The sequence below is a fragment of the Lontra canadensis genome, unplaced genomic scaffold (assembly GCF_010015895.1).
Source record: "Lontra canadensis isolate GAN:19392208 unplaced genomic scaffold, GSC_riverotter_1.0 scaffold111, whole genome shotgun sequence".
Taxonomy (NCBI): domain Eukaryota; kingdom Metazoa; phylum Chordata; class Mammalia; order Carnivora; family Mustelidae; genus Lontra; species Lontra canadensis.
The window spans coordinates 6,424,531-6,445,295 of NW_022631105.1; the positions used below are offsets into that span (position 1 = coordinate 6,424,531).

At 52.6% G+C, this 20,765-nt stretch overlaps 1 protein-coding gene across 1 annotated transcript; it reads right to left on the reverse strand.

Moving 5' to 3' along the window:
* Positions 1 to 1,530: 1,530 nt before the first annotated feature.
* Positions 1,531 to 15,836, reverse strand: ZNF783 (zinc finger family member 783). The gene is made up of 7 exons (XM_032840268.1): positions 15,681 to 15,836; positions 12,943 to 13,344; positions 12,729 to 12,855; positions 12,437 to 12,565; positions 5,568 to 5,696; positions 4,419 to 4,511; positions 1,531 to 2,543 (listed from the first exon to the last, which is right to left on the reverse strand). The coding sequence occupies exons 1-7, from the start codon at positions 15,702 to 15,704 to the stop codon at positions 1,705 to 1,707; spliced, it is 1,743 nt and encodes a 580-aa protein (XP_032696159.1). The 5' UTR covers positions 15,705 to 15,836; the 3' UTR covers positions 1,531 to 1,704.
* Between the last annotated feature and the right edge of the window lie 4,929 nt (positions 15,837 to 20,765).

Here is a 20,765-nt window from a genome sequence, read left to right on the forward strand (position 1 = left end):
CAAGCCCAGGGGAGCTTGGCTGGGCTCTCACCAACTTGCATACTCACTCTTGACCCAGAGATGATGGCAATGTTCCCATCTGCCCCCAACTCTGTTCAGGACTTGGGGAGAGAGTCAGAGGGACAAGTAGTGGCACAGCCAGGGACCCAGACACCTGGAAGCAGGTCTGAATGCTGGCCACTTCACATAGTGCCAAGGCCAATAAGACAACAATCAAAATAGCTGAGGACACAGTACTCCAGTTTCAAATAGCCAAAACCAAGGGTTGCTCTCTAGGCAGCACCCAAAGTGGTGTGACCGAAGAGGCACAGATGCTAGCTGCCACCAAGACTTCTCCAGGAGGCCTGACGCTATTGCCCGAACTCCTACGGTCCGAACCTCATGCTTTGGTAAGAATTTGTTCCACTGAAATACAAAGGGCTCCTTGCCGATATAGCCCAACGGGAAAGTCTCACCTCGCTCTGCACCCAAGACCTTCCACTCACCCTAGAAAATAAAGGTCTTTCCTGAGGGATTCTGACAGGGACAAAGAGCTGGAGAACATGGAAGAGAAGGGGGGCCCTGAACTTGAAAAGAGGATACAACCAGGCTTCCTATCTGCCCCACTGCCTCTTAATCTTTTGTGACCCTGAAAACGCTAAGGTGAGGTAGGATGCACCGGGGTCATTACCCCCTCTGACAGGTGAGGAACATGACACAGGAGGTGGTTAAAGAAACCCATCCCCGTCTCTTGCCCTATCTCTGCTACCAGCCCCAAGTTCTTGGAACACACCGCTCCTTTAACATGACAGCTCAGGCCGTGGCAGCCTAGGAGTCCAGCCTGGCTTCCCAGCCTCACCCACATCAGGAGCTTCTTCTCCAGGAGGAGCTTCCTGGGCTGGGTCTGCATCTCCCCCACCCCCTAAGTCCATGGAGCGTGCATACCCATAATACTGAGACCTTGGGGGAAGGGTCCGCCACTCCAGGTCTCAGTTTCCCCTCTCAACTAATAACCAAAATCAATCACAGATGCTGGGATACTGGGAAGCACTCTGGGCCAAAGAAGCACACCCAGGAAGGCACCCAGTATCAGAGCAGCAGCCAAGCCCCCACCAATACCTGGGCTGATCTGGACAGCCCCTCCACCATCCCTACACACATGGAGGTAGCAGAATAATTCCTGCCCCTCAGGGCTCCTGGTCCCCTTTGCAACCACATGTAACCCTTAAAAAGACACTAGAAAAACTCCATAAGGAAGGGGAAAAAAGTTTCAAAATAACACAGTAGGAAAAGTCAAATTTCCAGCACCTATTCTTCAAACTGTCCACTCTGCTGTGACCTCTGTGTACGTTACGAACGGCAGGCCTTCCGCGTCTCCGTCGCCCGCTACTGGAAGGGCCACGATCTCCAGTGCCGGTCTCAGATACCCGCCACAGTCTCTCACCAAAAGTTGGCATCCTCTAAGCCTGAAGGGATCCGAAGTCAGGAATGTAGAAAAGGCAGCAAAGAGTGATGAACCTAGGAAACGAATTTGAGGCTTCTGGTCATACACAGTCACCAAAAAGGCCACTGCTTCCCATCTGAATGATAAAAAGCTCTCTCCAAAGCTATTCCAGAATGAGGAACCAGCGCCAGGCACCGGGGGAAAGGCCCGAAGGCGGACAGGAGTCCTGCTGTGGGGTGACCCAGGAGAGCCGGAGGGTGCCCCTGCAGGCTCCTGGCCGCTCAGCCCTCCTCGCTGTGGCTGGGCCGGGGCCGCGGGGGGCTCCGGGGGAGGGCCGGGGAAGTGGGGCAGTGCGGGCCCGCCTGGCCTCGGGCGTGAGTCTGCATGTGGACCGCCAGGTGGTGGTTCCGGTTGAAGGCGCGGCCGCACTGGGGGCACTGGTAGGGCCGCTCGCCCGTGTGGATGCGCTGGTGGCGGAAGAGGTCGGAGGGCCGGCGGAAGGCCTTGCCGCAGTAGGGACAGGCCGGCCAGCCCTGGCTGGTGCCCGTGTGCAGGCGCTGGTGCAGCAGCAGACTCTTCCGCTGCTGGAAGAAGCGCAGGCACTCGCTGCAGTGGTACACCTTGCCGGCCGCTGGCCGCCGCGCCAGGAGGGAGCGGCCGGCCAGGGAGCGGCGGCCTCCGGGCTCCTCGGGGAGCCAGCGGATGACCGGGCCGGGCACGACCACCTCCCCCGGCTCCAGAGTGGAGGGGGCCTCCCCCCAGCCAGGGGGCGAGCTCCCCGGAGTCTCCCTGGGCTCCTCCTCCACGTGGGTCCGCTGGTGAATGGTCAGGTTAATCTTCAAGCGGAAACTCTGCCCACAGTCAGGGCAGGGAAAGGTCCGCTCTCGCCGGCGCGGGAGGATGCGGGGCGGCTCCCCAACGGCTCCAGGGGCCCGCGGGTCCGCCGCCCGCACCCGTGGCACCCCTGCAGCACGCAGCCGGCCAGGGCCCTCGGTTCTGCTCCTGGGCCCCTTGGCCATCCTACACACTGGCTGGCTGTGGGACTCGCCCAGGAAGAGCTGCTCGGGTATCATCTCGTCCTCGGACTGGGCTTCTGTCTTGATGACCACGCTGCCGCCGCCTGGAGAAAGGAATCTCCATTGACTTCAAGCGGGCCACACTGGTGCCCACCGAGGCCACGCCACCCAGCCCGGGGCTCCAAGCACAGCCCTAGCCGGGTTGGCACGCCCCTGCTCCCGTCTTCACGGAGCCCTTTCTCCCGCAAGTGCTCACAGCACACACACCAGGGACCCTGTTCCCTTGGCCCTACGGAGCAGGCACTGTCGCCTGAGCAGCCCCCCACTGGCTGCTTGCTGTCACATGGCCCATTCCTGGAGGCCAAGCTACGGACATCAGGAGAGAGGAGACAAAGCCGCAAAACCAGAAGCCAGGGCGCCAGGGGTCAGAGGGCAGACGGAGTGAAAGCAAACAGGTGGGAGGATGTGGGGGAGACCCTGCACCCTGAGATACATTGGCCGCACAGATCCCCAGGAGTTCTGACGACGTTAGTTCCCATCTGTGAATGACAGGGAGCCCTGGGGCCGCTGGGGCAGGTAAGGAACCTCGGGCCTAGAGGAGGCCAGCGTCTCAGCCACGCTCCCAGCTGCTCATCCAGGTAACAAATCTACCTGAGCATCCACTTCCTGTCCGGCACCTGCTCTCCGGGGACAGGTGGGAGGCACGAGGACCTCGGCTTCCTGGCTGGACCTCAGTGTGAGTCAGCACTTGACTCTGAGATGGGATTAAGGCTGGGAACTGCCAGGACAGAGGAGAGAGTGGGGGCTTGGAGGCAACGCACGGGCCCTGGTGCTGGGAAGGAAGATCCCGGCCAAAGGCCCTACCTGGAACACCGTGCACTCTTCGAGATCCTTCATTGCTGTTCCCCTCTGGGCTTTTCTGGAATCAGCCCCGACTGCTTTCTCTGACCTCCCCCCAAGCCCAGCAGCTCAGCTGCTGCAGCCCATGGTCTGTTCGAAGGCTGAGAGTGAACCTTACCCTCTGCCTATTCGAACGGAACCTTTAGCCTCTTACGAGCGATTTCCAAGGTCCAGAGCAAGAGGGAGTTTGCTTCTTGCTGAAGCATGAATTTAAATCCCACCCCAGGAGACTCTGCTAACTGCCGAACCTTCTAGACCAGCACCTGATGTCAAGACCTCGGGGTTCTTTGCTCAAGTGCAGCTTCCCAGCAACCCTCACAAATAACTCCGGACAAAACTTTGGTTTCTATGTTGGGCATGACCCTGCCGTTTGCAATTTAGTCCTACAGCTACAGAATCAGTTAAGAGTCTCTAAGAAGCATCTGAACTTTGCATCTAAAGTGTTGCATTTAATGGGCTACTATGGTATTCCTAAACTTGGGGATTAGTGCGGGTCTCTGGCCCTATTCCATGTGAAGGCCAAGGTTCCCAGACCTCTTCATCTGAAGCCCATCTCCAGCTTGGACGCCCACCATGCCACAACCCCAAGGTGGGCCCACATCTCACCTCTGCCTCCCATCAAAGCAGGATGGGACCAGGTGAGAACTGGATCCCTTTCTCTCAGGGTAGAAAACCACCCCAAAGCTGGAATGGGCGATAATTGCTACATTTTTTCCTGCTCATCAGGGTGTAAGCCCAGTTTTGTGGCCTCTAGGCGGAGGACCTGAATTTAAATCGTAGACCACCGCATACAAACTGTGAGACATCGGCGAGTGTTCGTTGGGACCATTCACAGGGTTGCCGTGAGGCCCTTCTGTCACTAGACCCCGAACCTGGTGTGCGCAGCCTGTGTTCCAGCAACACCTTTCCACCAAGACAGACCTGATGGGGGAAGACCAGGACCTAGACGGTCGGGGTCACGAAGAGCCGTAGGGCAACAGGACATGGGAATGAGGCAGGGACCCCTAGGAAGAAGCACCCTCCCGGGGCCCACTGCACTGCCTCCCACCCCACAGCTAAGGGCCCCTCCCGTCACTCACCTGGACCCATGCCGGGCAGCCTCTCCCTGGGAGGGGATGCTGGAGACTTCCCACCTGAAAATTCTTGCTCCTGTTTAACCACGGCTGGAGGCCCTGTGCGAGAGACACTGTGAGGGCCCTTCCTGACACTGGGCTCGTGCAGGACGGCAGAGGCTCCAAGCAGACCCCGGATATGCTCGAATGCCTGCTCTGTCCAGGGGACTGCTTGCTCCATGACCTCTGCTTCGGAGGGGAGAGGAAAGCCATGAAGGCCTTGCCCCTAGTTCCCATCTGGGCCAGCGCGGACAACTCCGTCACCCTCACGGACCATCGAAGGACAGAGGGTTTGGGGAGGCCCCTGGGGCCCGGCGCCAGGTCTGCAGGGGAGCAGGGACAAAGAGAAGGTCCTCTCTGCTTACACACTGGCTGGGCAGGAGGGCACGGGGAGAGAGGGAAGGTCACCCCCCCACCCCAGGGAGCTCATAGTCACTGGAGGGAAAGCAACCCAGACTGAAAAGTCAGGCTCGCGGGAACAAGGAGGAAGGAGGAGGAAGACGGCAGGAGAAGGCAAGCTAGCAAAGCCACGCTGCAGGCAGACAGCAGGGCTCTGGAGTAAATGTGTGAGGCCAAATGCCCTCCGAGTTGTGCTCTATTTTGTGAAAGGACGGACAGGAACTTCCTTCACACACGAGCAGACAGAGAGCACTGGAAGGGGGAACGGAAGCCAGAGAGTCCCCCACAGGCCTCCAGAGAGAGGACATTTGCTGAGGAATGAATGCACGTGCCAGCACCGCGCTAGGCCCAGAACACAGACCGCCCGGTTAACGGGACCATTGCAGGAAGCCGGAGGAGGCCCGGTACCTGCCTTCATGTGCCCTTCTCCTCACTCCAGCCCAGCCAGAGGGCCTGGCCCCTAGCAGGCCTCAGGAACCCACACTTTTGCTCAGCCCATTTTCTCCTGCAAAAAACGCCCTTCATTCCTAGCTAAAATCTACGCTTCCTCCTCTAAGGCCTGTCGCAGGGTCCCCTTCCCAGGAAGCCCGTCCAGCTCAGCCAAGCCTGGTGCCCGTCATCTGTCCCACCCTCACGCTTCAGCACGTTTCTCAGTAGTGCCCCTCTGGTCGTGTGTCAAGATGCTCTTTGCACGGCGGCCCGGCGGCCCTCACTCACCCGTGCTTGCTCCGGGTACGGTCACTCTCGTCTCGGAGTCTTGCCGGTGCCTGGGGACCTGTTCTTCTTTTGGTTCTTCCCGGGCAGGGCTGACGGGGCCGAGGATGTGCTCTGGACGTGGAGGGACGCCTGGAAAATGCAACTCAGTGACGCCAAGGACAACACAGCGATCCCTCCCGGTGGCAGGAGCCTGTGCTGCAGGGCCGCCTGCAGTCACCGGGACTGGGGGACATCGGGTCCAACACAGGCTAGGACATTTAAGTGGACTTCACAGATTGCTCGTGGCTAAAAGAGAAGGAAAAGATACAGCACAGTAACGTCTGAGCGCACCAGACAAGTCGTGAGGCTTGTTAGGGCGTCCGGCTCAGAACAACACAACAGTGGCTTCCGGGCCCAAGTCCTATACCACCCTGACATATAGGGATCCCCCTGGAAGCACCCCAAGATTCTCCTCGGTGGTTCTGGGTAGGCCTAAGAATTACGCATTTCTTGAAAAACATTTTATTGTATTTATTTTTAAAGATTTTACTTATTTGAGAGAGACAGTGAGTACATGCACACACAAGCAAGGGGAGGGGCAGAGAGAGAAGGAGAAGCAGGTTCCTCACTGAGCAGGGAGCCTGACATGGGGCTTGATCCTGAGGTCCCAGGATCATGAACCGAGCCAAAAGCAGATGCTTAACCAACTAAGTTACACAGGTGCCCCTGCAGTTTTGTTTTTTTTTTAAAGATTTAATATATCTGAGAGAGAGAGAGAAAGAGAGCACAAGTTCGAACATGAGTGGGGAGAGGGAGAGACAGAGGGAGAGAGGCAGAGAGAAGCAGGTTCCCTGCTGAGCAAGGAGCCTGACACAGGACTCAATCCCAGGACCCTGAGATGATGACCCAGGCCAAAGTCAGATGCGAACGAGCCACCTGGGCACCCATTAATCGCATTTTAAAAAAGGTTCTAGGTCAAAAGAGATGAACACAGAGTTCACAGAGTAAGAAATTTAAATGGCCCATAAATAAAAGGATACTCACCCACCTTCATGTAAGAGAGGTATCATGAAAAATACACTGCTAATGGGGCGCCTGGGTGGCTCAGTCGTTAAGCATGTGTCTTCGGCTCAGGTCAGATCCCAGGGTCCTGAGATCAAGCCCTGCATCGGGCTCCCTGTTCAGTAGGGAGCCTGTTTCTCCGTCCCCTGCGATGCTCACACACTCTCTCTCTCTCTGTCAAATCAGTAAATAAAATCTTAAAAAAAAAAAAAACCACTGTTGGGGCACCCGGATGGCTCAGTCAGTTGGGAGCCCCACATCAGGCTCCCCAATCAGCAGGGAGTCTGCGTCTCCCTTTGACCCTCCCCCATCTTGTGCTCTCTCTCTCTCTCTCAAATAAATAAAATCTAAAAAAACCCAACCAAACAAACAACTGTTGCCGGGGTGCTGAGGGGCTCAGTCATTTAAGCATCTGCCTTCAGCTCAGGTCATGATCCCAGGCTCCTGAGATCGAGCCCTGCACTGGGCTCCCTGCTCAATGGGGAGTCTGCTTCTCCCTTTCCCTCTGCCACCCCAACCCCTCATGCTCTCTCTCTCTCAAATAAATAAATGAAATCTTGGGGGGAAAAAAAGGATTAAACACCATGACCAAGTAGAGTGTATTCCTGGAATGCAATGTTAGTTCAGCATATGAAACAAAACCAACAGAACACACCATATTAACAGAATGAAGGGAAAACACCTCACGAAAACAGGGAAAACATCTCAGTTAATGCAGAAAAAGCATCTGACAAAATTCAACACCCTTCCATGATAAAACCATTCAAAAGACCAGACACAGAAACTATCTCAACATAATAAAAGCCATATATGAAAAACCAACAGTGAACAGCACATTCAATGGTCAAAGAATGAAAGCTTTTCCCCTAAGATAAGGAACAAGGCAAAATGTCCACTTTTACCACCCATTCAACAAAGGACTGGAAGCCCCAGCCAGAGCAAGTTAACAAGAAACAGAAATAAATAACATCCAAATTGGAAAGGAAGAAATAAAATTATCTCTTCAAAGATGAAATATGTAGAAAACCCTAAAGATTCCACAAAGAACTGTAGGGACTAGCAAATTAATTCAACAAAGTAGCAGGACAAAAGTCAATATACAAAAATTAGTATTTCTATACACTAATAACAAGCAATTTGAAAAGAAAATTACAAAAACAATTCTACTTATAATAGTATCAAAAAGAATGAAAGCCTCAAGAATTATTTAACTGGGGCACTCGGGTGCCTCAGTGGGTTAAGCCTCTGCCTTTGGCTCAGGTCATGATCTCAGGGTCCTGGGATCAAGCCCCGCTTCGGGCTCTCTGTTCAGCAGGGAGCCTGCTTCCCCCCTCTCTCTGCCTGCCGCTCTGCCTACTTGTGATCTCTGTTATTCTGCCAAATAAATAAATAAAATCTTAAAAAAAAAAAAAGGAACTATTTAACCAAGGAGGTGAAAGACCTTTACAATGAAAACTACAAAACACTGCAGAAAGAAATTAAAGGCATAATAAGTAAATGGAAACATACCATATTCATGGGTTAGACGGCTTAATATTGTTTATATTAACTACCAAAGTGACCTACAGATTCAATGCAATCTCTATCAAAGTCTCAATGGCATTTTTTACAGAAAGAGCAAAACCCCATCCTAAAATTCATATGGAATCTCAAGGGACCCCAAAGAGTGAAAACAATATTAAGGAGGAAGAACAAAGTGGAATGACTTCCTAATTTCAAAACTTACAAAGACACTGTAATCAAAACAGTGTGGTAGTACTAGCATCAATAGAATAAATAAACAGAACTAAGTCATAAACCTTCACATACCTAGTCAAGTGACATTTTAGAAGCATCCCAAGACCACTCAATGGGGAAAGGACAGTCTTTTCAACAATTGGTGCTGGGAAAACTGCATATCCACATGCAAAAGAATAAAAGTTGGATTTTTATCTAACTTCATATATAAAAACTAACTCAAATGAATCAAAGATCTAAATGTAAGAGCTAAAACACAAAACTCTTAGAAGAGGGGCGCCTGGGTGGCTCAATCAGTTGGGCATGTCTTCAGCTTAGGTCATGATCCTGGAGTCCTGGGATCGAGCCCCACATAGGGCTCCTTGCTGATCAGGGAGCCTGTTTCTCCCTCTCCCCCTGCACTGTCTCCCCCTGCATTGTGCTCTCTCACTCTCTGTCAAATACATAAATAAAATCTTTTTTAAAAAATGATTATCTATAGGGACAAGGGAATAAGAATGGAAATAAGACTTTCCTGAATGCATCCTTTTAAACCATTCTGACTTTGCGAACATAACATGCCTTATGTATTCAAAACATTAAATGAAAAGGTAAAAAGAGCCATTTCTAAACACCTAAAAATAGAAACAAATGAACTTAACTGTATATCAAGTTGGTGACATAACCCCATAGAGAAAATAATTATTTCAAGTGACTTTAAAAGGCATTACTTCGGGGCACCTGGGTGGCTCAGTTAGGCATCTGCCTCTAGCTCAGGTCACTGTCCCAGGGTCCTGGGATTGAGCCCTGCATCGGGGTCCCTGCTCAGCAGGAAGCCTCCTTCTCCCTCTCCCATGCCCCCTGTTTGTGTTCCTTCTCTCACTGTGTCTCTGTCAAATGAATAAATAAAATCTTTAAAAAAATAAAATAAAATAAAAATAAAAGGCATTACTTTGTCTAGAAGTCCTGAATGGAATATGTTCAGAGGACAAAAAGAGCTGCAGAAAAATTTCAGCCTTCAATCGAAAGTCTAATTGTTTAAGATTTCCATGTAAAAGAAAAGTGATATTCAAGTGTAAGATCAAAGAACATTACATTTGAATGAGAAGTATCACTATGAACTCATGATATTTTCCTTCCCAAAAATACCTTTTTTTTTTTTAAGATTTTATTTATCCACTTGACAGAGAGATCACAAGTAGGCAGTGAAGCAGGCAGAGAGAGGAGGAAGCAGGCTCCCTGCTGAGCTGAGAGCCCGACGCAGGGCTGGATTCCAGGACCCTGAGATCATGACCCCAGTCGAAGGCAGAGGCTTAACCCACTGAGCCACCCAGGCACCCCCAAAATACATATTTTCTAGGGGCACCTGGGTGGCTCAGTGGGTTAAAGCCTCGGCTTTCGGCTCAGGTCATGATCCCAGAGTCCTGGGATGGAGTCCCGAGTCAGGCTCTCTGCTCGGCGGGGAGACTGCTTCCCATCCCCCTCTCTCTGCCTGCCTCTCTGCCTACTTCTGATCTCTATCTGTCAAATAAATAAATAAAATCTTTAAAAAAAATACATATTTTCTAAAAAAAAAAATTTTTTTTCTGAAAAGGCCTAAAGTAATGCCAAAAATTAGCAATCACTAGCACTCATATTGAGGTATCCAAATATATTTTGCCACTGAATCAATACTCCTTGGAGAAATTTGTATTCCAGGTCTGAGGCAGGAGATACACTAGATGATTCTAGAACATCTTATGGTATCCGAAAGCCACTGAAGTCACATCAAAATGACCTCAGGGCCAACTTGAAAGAGTTCCCATGAGCTAAAGATGGGACAATTTAAGCACAAAAAATAATGGCTGCAAACGATTGGTATATATAAAATATTTAAAAGTCTCTGAAGTCATTAAAAAAAAGTCAGAAAAGGGGCGCCTGGGTGGCTCAGTGGGTTAAAGCCTCTGCCTTCGGCTCAGGTCATGATCCCGGTGTCCTGGGATCGGGCCCTGCATCGGGCTCTCTGCTCTGCGGAGAGCCTGCTTCCTCCTCTCTCTGCCTGCCTCCCTGCCTGCTTGTGATCTCTCTCTCTCTGTCAAATAAATAAATAAAATCTTAAAAAAAAAAAAATGTCAGAAAAAAAAATCCCAAGTACTGGTCACCTTTAAAGGCTCCTAAGGGAGTAACTTCACTGTGAAAACTTATAAAGAAAAAGAATTAAGCTTCTATCCTGCCTCTTCTGTACAGACTCTATTTCAGGGTAACTAAGAGTTGATTAAGGAAAGTACTGTTTGTAAAAGAATTTCACCGATGCAGTGCCTAAGTATGACAGACTCTCACCATTTTGCAACCCTAATGGAATAACAAATCTGGGGAACAATGTTCAATGACTGGTAAAATCACCAGGTGAGAAGATGATGGGGAGCTCTGTAACAGAAGACAGGGCCCAGGATCACCAGAAGGCATGAGGACAGAGCCTCCGTGCCTCGTGCCGTGGGCCTGGCAGGGAGTACACGCCACCACCTCTGAAGCCATGTGGCCCATGAGGTTAAACCTGAACCCAAAGAAGCCTCCTGATTTACCAGTTTATAGGAAATGCAAGAAAGAGAAGAACAATAAATGACACCAAATCCAGAATACGGGAAATGATGGCATTTGAAATGATAAATGACTTTATGGGTGGCTCAGTAGGTTAAGCCTCTGCCTTCAGCTCAGGTCATGATCTCGGGGTCCTGGGATCGAGCCCCGCATCACATCACGCTCTGTGCATGGTGGGGACTCTGCTTGGCCCTCTGCCTGCTGCTCCCCTGCTTGTGTTCGGTCTCTCTCTCTCTCTCTGACAAATAAATAAAACCTTAAAAAAAAAAAAAAGATAAATGACATTAGAATGTCAAGAGGTAAATAATATTCAAGAGGGGGAGGGGAGGATGGGCATGAACCGAGGTGCCCAGCGACAGAAGGCAGCAACGTGTGTGCCCAGGGAGGCAGTGCCGCAGGCCACAAGGTGGGGAAGCCCGGAGCACGCGCCCAGTGACAGACGGCAGACACGAAAGGTCGCACACAGTAGGACTCCATTCTCGTGAAATGTCCAGAACAAGCGAATCTAAGACACAAGAGGGCAGATGGGTAGTTGCCTCGGGCTGGGGAGCAGCGGGAGGGAAACAGGAAGTCAGCACCACGGGGACAGGCTTCTCTTTGGCGGGCGAGGAAAGTTCCAGCTGTGGCGAGGGCACACAGCTGTGAAGAAGGGTGAAAACACCGAGCTGTATACTCTAATCCGGGAACTGCCTGGGCTGCTGACTTTACCTCAACAAGGCTGTTAAATGTGGGGCGGGAGGGGGGCTTTTTATAAATCGAAAGCAACAGGTGGACTTCGGTGTCCCCGCATCAGGACCCGCCACCTATAGCAAACAGCTTCGAGACACTCGGGGAAGCACCCGGACGCGGGGCAGGTGTTCATCCGCTGCTTCTGACACTGGTAGGTCGGTTCCCCTCAGAGAGCGGGAAGAGACGGGGAAGCCAACGCCTGGTCGCCGCCCCACACGGGTGACGCTCACACGGAGGTCTGGCACTCCTTCCTACCTCCATTTATTTTTTTAAATTTAACCTTTTAAAAAGACTCCCAGAAGACTCTGATATCAGAGTCAACTTGGGAACCGCACCGTCCCTTCCCACACCAGCTATGGGGACCAAGTTGGCCCTGGACGCCCCCCGGGAGGGCTGCGTCCACACAGGGAAGCCTTAGGTGACCGGCCTTACAGCTGCAGGCTCACGTCGAGCAGCAGAGGAGGAGGCGGCGAGCTAGAGGGGCAGCAGTAGAGCTGCGGCTGCTCGCGGGGTCACTGGCAGCCCTAAGTCCCCGCTCACACAGCGCTCGGCAAGTACAAGCTGGACGGCGGCCGGGTCCCGGAGTCCTCACAACAACCACATGACGCCAGAACCGCTGGCCGCCCTGTTCAGAAGCCGAAACCCGGCGGCTCTAAGCTCCGCCCCTGCCCCTGACTAGGCTGGCCTAGGACAGAGTGGGCCCCACTCTGGGTTCAGGGCCTGTGCCCCTTCCTGGGCTCACGGCTCGTCTGAAAGCCCAGGAGAACAGTGTGGCCCACTCACTCCCCCGTCTTGCCCCCACTCACCAGGGCTTGGCCTCCTTGGCTGGGCCGCCTCCCTCCTACTTCCCTCCTCCTGGCCCCACGGGGCTCCAGCACAAGGCTCCTCTCCCCTCTCCATCCGGGTCAGGATGTCTGGTTTGGAGATGGCATAATCTGCACACGGAATGGAAGGAGAGCTAAGTCAGGCCTGGACACCCGCCCCCGCACCTGCCCGCAGAGCTGGAGACACACTGAGAACAGAAGTCAACGCAAAGACGCAGACCGCTGGAGGCGCATCTGCGGACACAGACCCAGATCGCCACCTCCGCAGCCTTACCCAGGGACACCAGCATCTCGTAGTTGCCCCGCATCACGTGCTTGTAGAGCTCCTTCTGCCACTCGTCCAGCTTGCCCCACTCTGGCTCAGAGAAATACACGGCCACGTCATCAAAGGTCACGGGCACCTGGAACCACAGGGGTCACGCATGCTCACCCACACACTTACAGGCACGGTCCCTCGGGCTGTCCCACCCCAGGGGCCCGAGGGATACCTTGGGGGCCTCCCCCTTGCTGCCCGGGGGCAGGCGCAGGATCCAGAAATTTCGGTTCCTCAGCAGGTTCTCCATGTTCTCCAGCCGCCTCTGCAGCAGCCCGTACTCCTGCAGCAGGGTCCCCAGCACGGCCCACTTGCCCTCCAGCTGGTTCCCGAACTCCACGGCCTTCTTCTCGCACTCCGCCAGCTTCTTCTCGGCCGTCCCTGTCCGCCCCTCCAGAGTCAGCAAGCGGGCCAGGCAGGAGTCCACCTTCTTCTCCAAGGCCTGGATGGCGGCCACCACCGTCCACAGTGTGATCTCCGTGGAGTACAGGTAAGAGTTTTTCTCCACAGCTGGTGGGGGTGACAGAGGAGGTGTCGAAGGGCTTTCGTCCTCTGTCTGCTTGTCCCTCTCTGGAGCCTGGCCACAAGAAGAGAAAGGGGAGATGGTCTCTGAATGACCCCATCTAAATGTGTACTTCAAAAAGCCTCACGATGACACCTGAACTGGGAAGGCCCCAGCTGGGATTCTAAGGGCCAGTCAGGCAGGTGTCGGAGGGAGGCAGGGACATCAGTGAAGGCAGGAAACACTGGCTGGACCAAGGCATTAGCAAGTGGAAAACGGGAGGAAACACACGGCCAAAGACAAAAGCATCTGCGGTTCTCAGGGGGCTTCCATCTTGGACCTTAGTCTCCTCCTCCTCCTCTGCAGATGAAGGGACAGGCCTGGCAGCGCAGAGAACATGAGCTCTGGTGCCAGAGAGCCCGGGTCCAAGCAGCAAGCCCACCGCTCCCACGCTGGCTGACTCTGGGCACCATCTTCCCACACAGCTTTCAACTTCACTTCCACATCTAGAAAACGGTACTCACAGGAGATGATCCTGAGAATGAATGACCCAGTCTTTGTTGAAAGCACTCAGCCCAGTGTCTAGCACGTGGTACATACTCAACGCACGCAAGCCCCACGTGGATTCAGCTGAGACGGTAACAGTAAGGATGCGGACGATGCTGCTGTTGATGGTTCTGGCTCAGGGACGTGGCAAGAAACGGATCCCCCTGGGCTTTTTTCCTCCACCTTTTCCATTCCACTGTCCTTCGGCACCTTGGAAAGAGCTTCCAGAGTGCCTCGACTCAGCCCGGTGCTGATGCACGGGCCGGAGCGTGTGCAACAGCCCAGTCCCAGGACCTGGTGCTAAAAGCCTTTTGGGGGGCCTGGGTGTCTCAGCTGGCTAAGCTTCAGCCTGCGGCTCAGGTCATGGTCCGAGTCCAGGGATCAAGGCCCATGTGAGACTCCCTACTCAGCTGGGAGTCTGCTTCTCCCTCTCCTTTCTGCTTGTGCTCTCTCTTGCTATTTCTGTCTTTCTCAAATAAATAAAATATTAAAAAGAAAAGAAAAGAAGGCAGGTATGCATCTGCCTGGGTTCTGGTTTGCCGCCCCCCACGTAAGTTCCCTGAGAGTGTGTGTGATTCACCATTGTATTCGCAACTCCTAAAAGAGTGCTAGCTGCTGAATGAATGAATGAATGACCCCACAATTAAACAACATTCATTCAGTAACAACTACTGGCCACCTGCCATTGTAAAGGGACCATGGGGGAATGCAGAAAAAATTATGTGGTTCTTCCTTCTCCAGGAGAAAAATTCTGTATAGAAGCAGAGTTGGGGGCAAATCATTCCTGTTTGTAAAGTTTCTCGGCAATCTCAGGCACTGTATGATGACAAAAGGAAAGGAGTAAACGGAAAGAAATGGTCAGAAAAAGTTCTGAGGGACTGGCCCAGGGCTAGGTGGGAGCTGGTGATGTCACCAATGAAGTTCCAGAAATACCCTGGGGGCGTATTCCCCAGGGGACAGGGCCACAAACCACAGTATTCCCACCCCCTTTCTCTCCCTTGCACTCAGGGAATCCTAAGGGAGGCACCCACCAAATTCATTAATTAAAGGAGTCGGAGTGGAAGTTCCTCCTTTCAAAGGAGCCACAAAAATCAAGGTTTCAAAAACTTCACTAAGAGGTATTAATAATAGTAGAAACCATTTACTGAGCTCTGTTTGCAAGGGATTTTCTGGTGTATCAAAACTAGCCAAAAGATTCTTTTCTCAAAATTGGGCATACTGCGCATTACCGGCCAACATTCTAAAATAATCCAAATAATCTAATCCAACATGCCAATCTGAGAAAAAAATCTACCTACAGTCCCTCTCGTAAACAGCATTTGACACCTTTCTCTTCGGTAAATGTAGAACACCGGGTGCCTCCATGAGAGTGTAATCCCGAAGTTCTGGCCTAGACGTCGGGCTACAGTCTGACTCGGTGAGTGACCCTGGGCCAGTCCCTTCCCTGAGCCTCACACTCGCGCTGTCTGAACCGCGTCGGGCTGGGCGACAGTCGTCCCTGCGTGCCTCCGACCAGACAATGGACGGGGGTGGGGGGGCAGGCGGGACACACAGCCAGCCGGCTTCTGGGCAAGGCCTGTCATCTGAAGTGCTGCTAGGAAGCAGGGCCTGTCCCCCAACGTCGGGGCCGCCCCGCAGCCCAGATGCCATTTGGGCCGCCCGCTCGGTCGACCCGAAAGCCCGGCCGGGACGCCAGACCCGGGGCGGCGGGGCGGACCGCGCTGGCGGGACGCGGCAGGCGCCAGCCTGGGCGGAGGCAGGAGGCCGCGCGGCGGGGCCGCTCCACGCCGGCGGAGCGCAGACCCTCACGGCGGCGGCGGCGGCGGCCCCAGGCCGTCTGGGCGTCCGCGGGCCGGGGCGCTTACCCGGGCGGGCGCCGCTTCGGCCATGGCTGCTCGCGTCCCTCACTCGGCGGCTGTCCTCGGCCTGGCCTGGCGGGCCTGGCGCAGCGCGCAGGCGGCGACGGAGGCGGAGCGGAGCCGCCCAGCCTCGGAGCTGCTGCCGGGCGGCCGCGAGCTGCGTCCGAGCCACGTGCCCCGTCGGCCCTTTAAACAAGAGCTGCGCTCGCGGCCGGGCACGAGGGTGCGCACAGCGCCCCCTGCAGCCCGAAGGACCGCACGTCCGCGGCCCGCGGCCTTCCGCGCGCGCCCGCCGGCCCTCGCGGCCTCGGGGGTCCAGGGTACCGAGGCCGCCCGCCCACCCTGGCCTGGGCCGCGGGAGTGGACGCCGGCGCGGGCTCCCCGCAGGCCCCGTGCAGGGGCAGCTCGGGGGGGCCCAGGCGTGGCCCCTAGCTCCCCTCCAGGACGCTTGGGCCCCAGCGTCCCACTTGGGAGAATCGAGTCAGGGAGCTAAGAAGCAGCTGTGCAGGACGCTAAGAAAACGTGGGCGTTCCCGTGTCGGGGCGGGGAAGGGCTGGCCTTGCCGGGGAATCCGAAGTAGCTTTCCCGCCGAACCGCCTCTGAAGGACCCAAGTGACTCGGTGTGGGTATACACGTTGCGCCTGGCGGGGGTGGGGGGTGGGGTGGGACAGATTTTAGAACTACTTGTTGCGCGCCTGGGGGACTCAGTCTGTTCAGTGGCTGCCTTCGGCTCAGGTCGTGATCTCAGGGTCCTAGGATGGAGCCCCACATCCAGCCTGCTTCTTCCTCTCCTCCCTGCTTGCGCTCTCTTGCCATCTCTCTCTCAAATAAATAAAATCACTAATTAATTAAAAAAAAAAACTTGTTTGGTTTTCCAGAACAAATAGTCTCAAGAAAAATTTATTTCATTAAAAACAAAAAAAAAATATATCTCTCTCCCTTCCCCAAATCCCCTTTTGGGAATCCTGCGTCTCCTCCTCCTTCCCAGGGGACCTACTTCCCCAGCAGACACTCTGCTCAGGGATGCTTCGCAGAGTCCCCTGGAGGCTTAGAAGGCTCAGTCTTCACCTGCCCGTCAGCCACCAGGCGGGGGTCTTCTGTAGCTTCGGCTCCAGGCGGGGAGTACAGCAAGAATAATCCAACACTTAATTCGGACCCTCACACTTCTCTAATAAACCACTCAAGCTGGGACCCATCTTCCTGATCTGTAACCCAAGAGACTTATTTTGGAAAACCAGAGTTAACCACTAAACATAATGTAAAACGTGCTATATGCAGTTTAAGCTTTATCTTCTATCTTTCCCACATTTCCCGTTCGTCTTAGTCTCAGAGCCTAGAGCCTATAAACTCTTCCCAGAGTAAATTATTCTGCAGGTCTTTTTAGTATTTTCTCTTTTTGGAGGAAGGGGAGAAAATTATTTGCCCATATTTTTGATCCAAGCAAAGGCATGGTCAGCTGACATATAAGAAAGAAACTGATAACTTCTCTGAGTAAGGTGCGCCCCTAGACTTTAGGGCAAGCTTAGGAAGTTTAGGAAATACAATCAATATGTAGATCATTCATTGTGGGGATCTCTGTTGAAATAACCCAACCTAATAACTTACAAATGTGTGCTGAAAGCATTAAGAGCATCCTTAGGCTCTCAGGGGGGTTGATCAGACCAAAATATTAAGGATTATAAAATACTGGTAAGCTGGGGCGCCTGGGTGGCTCAGTGGGTTAAAGCCTCTGCCTTTGGCTCAGATCATGATCTTGGGGTCCTGGGATCGAGCCCCACATCGGACTCTGCTCAGCGGGGAGCCTGCTTCCCCCCTCTCTCTGCCTGCCTCTCTGCCTACTTGTCATCTCTCTCTATCAAATAAATAAATAATACTGGTAAGTTGTGAGCTTGTAAGATTCAATGCCCATTGCAGAGAGTCTGGAAAATGGATGGGAGAGGGAGAAAACACTAGTATTTAATAAGCTCTGTTCAGGGAAGAGCGCTCTAATTTTCGCTACCTGTCTTGGATTTTTAGAAAGTTTCTGTAAGTCAGTGGTACTCAGATTTGAGTGTGCGTCACGCTTCCTGGTGTGCTGGTTACAACACAGACTGCTGGGCACCTGTATCAGAGCGTCCAGGTCTGAGGCTGGAGGGGTGGCGGTGGCCAGAACTTGGGGACTTCTGACTAGTTCGAAGGTGCTGCTGATTCTTCTGGCATGGTGATCGCGCTGTGAGAAACACTGTGTTTATCAGGTTCCTACAGCTGCCTCCCATTTCCATGCTCTCATTTTATAAATATTTTAAACAAAAAGCGCAAAATCTTTACCCCATAATGTGGCTTGCTGAGCAGACCAGCCCGGTATAGCTCAAATATAAACTACAATTACCTCCATCCTTATTTACTAAGGTTTCCTGTGTTTATTCTTTTTCTGGGTGAGACCTCCCGAGCCTGAATACCTCCCAGGGAGCTGACACTGCATTTCCAAAGTGAAGGCGCAGAACCTGGAGGAACAAGGGTGGCTCCACGAAGGCACAGGCCACTGAAGCAGCCCATCACCATGCCTCTCCTGCAGAAGGGGGTGTCGTCATTAGTCGAGGGCCCATGAACCACCATCTAGGGCCACTCAAGTGGGTTCAAGATGCTAAGGTACTGGTGTCCCCACCAGCACATCCCAGCCAAGAGACAGGGCAGCTTGAAGGGAGAATGCGTAGGACACCCCTCCCCCAATCTCCAGGCATGTAAGTTAGATTCGGAAGCATTAGGAAGGGAAGTCTTAGCAGAGAAAGACCAGAAGTATAACCAAGTCCCCCTTCCTCCAAGGAGCTTTCCCGAGTTCAGACAATACTGAGCTGTGAATACCCATGATACATGTTCATTCAACAAATATGGTGAGTACGTGCAAAGCCCCAGTGTGCAGAGCTGTGGAGTCTGGTCCCTGTACGAAAATCATCACATCCTGTTGATTCTGCCTTGGTGGTCTTGTCCATCCAGCCTTGCCCATGGCTCTTTTCCCATGGCAGCTGCTCCCAGTAGGGCCCTCATTGGCTCTTGTGGGTCTCATTTAGAAACCTAACATCCCCTAGCCCCAACCAAAAGCAAACCAAAAAACCCACATGATAGAACTCTCATTAATGTTCCTAAATCACAGCTAGAATCAGGTCACCCTTTTGCTCAAAGTCTTGGCTCCCCATTACTAACTCAATAAAATCCAAACTCCTTAGCCTGATCCCAACCCATCTTTCCAACCACATCACCCATTACCCCCCCTTCTCACATCCTAACCTTCAGCCAAATCAAATGAATTACGTGTATATAGCCAGAGTGTCTTCTCTCTTCCTCTTGTAGCTCCAACTACAGTGTCCTTCTTCCCACCCTTAAAGATCCAGTTCAAAAGTCACCTCTCTTAGTCTTCCCCAACACCTCACAACTAAACGTAATTGTTCTCTGAATTTCGACCTTTTTTTTAGCCTCACTCGGGACATGTAATTTTCTAATTGAATTAGATTCCCTTAACGGCCTAAAAACCCAAGAGCAAGATCTCAGATTTAACCGTACACACCTCCACGGACCTTGCACGTGGGGGCTACTCAGAGACTTGTGCGTGAACGCACACAGAATGGAATCTTGCGCTAGTCTGGGAATGGTTTATACAAACGTGCAGCAAGGGAGGAGACAGATTTTGATAGAATATAAATTTAACTAGGGCAAAGATCTGCTTTGTACACTTACTACACCAAGTATTTAAAACAGTGCCTAGGTATCTATCAGGTGTTTTTTTTTTTTTTAAGGAATTGACATCTTTATTTATTCATCTATATATTTTATCTTATTTTTTTAAAGATTTTATTTATTTATTTGACAGACAGAAATCACAAGTAGGCAGAGAGGCAGGCAGAGAGAGAGGAGGAAGCAGGCTCCCCGCGGAGCAGAAAGCCCCATATGGGGCTCGATCCCAGAACCCTGGGATCATGACCTGAGCTGAAGGCAGAGGCTTTAACCCGCTGAGCCACCCAGGCACCCCTCATCTATATATTTTAAAGATTTTATCTATTTGACAGAGAGAGAGAGATCACAAGTAGGCAGAGAGGCAGGCAGAGAGCGGGGAGAAGCAGGCTCCCTGCTGAACAGGGAGCCTGATGCGGGGCTCCATCCCAGGACCCCGGGATCATGACCTGAGCAGAAGGCAGAGGCTTAACCCACTGAGCCACCCAGGGACCTCTGATATGTAGGTATGTTGACTAAAAAAGACAAATGAGGGAGGCTTTCATAGAAGGGGGCTTATAAACTCAGCAGTGAGAATTTGGGGCGGGGCACCTGGGTGGCTCAGTCGTTAAGTGTCTGCCTTCGGCTCAGGTCATGATCTCAGGTTCCTGGGATTGGGCCCCGAATCAGGTCCCCTGCTCCGCAGGAAGCCTGCTTCTCCCTCTCCCACTCCAACTGCCTGTGCTCCCTCTCTCACCGTGTTTCTGTCAAATAAAAACTTAAAAAAAAAAAAAAAAAAACAGACTTTGGTTCACAGAGATGGGAATTCCTAGAAAATGGACAGCATGGCTTATTCACTAAATGGCTGGAAGCCCAACATGGCAGCAGCACAGATAATTTAAAGTGAAAGATGAAGAAATTCCGAGCGGGTTAGGTTTGTCAAAGTGTAAGTTCTATGCTAAAAAGCTCGCTCTTTACCAGTAGCCAGTCACATCCTCATGAGTCTTAGAGGAAAGCCCATGTCCAATTCGCGTGCCAGGACATTAACTCTGCTAGCAAAAAGGGATGTGGTTAAGGGTAGAAGAGCAGTTGGGTTCTTGGAGGGTTTCAGTGGGCAATGATCAGGACCCTACCTGGAGCAATAGGAAGATTAGAGTCACTAATGTTTGGTACTTAATTCTTCCTCATGTGTTGATTTAATCATTTTTTTAAAAATTTTTATTTGACAGGCAGAGATCACAAGTAGGCAGAGAGGCAGGCGGGGGGGGAGGGGGAGGAGGAAGCAGCCTCCCTAAGCAGAGAGCCCGATGTGAGGCTCAATCCCAGGACCCTGGGATCATGACCGGAGCTGAACCAAAGGCAGAGGCTTTAACCCACTGAGCCACCCAGGTGCCCCTGATTTAATCT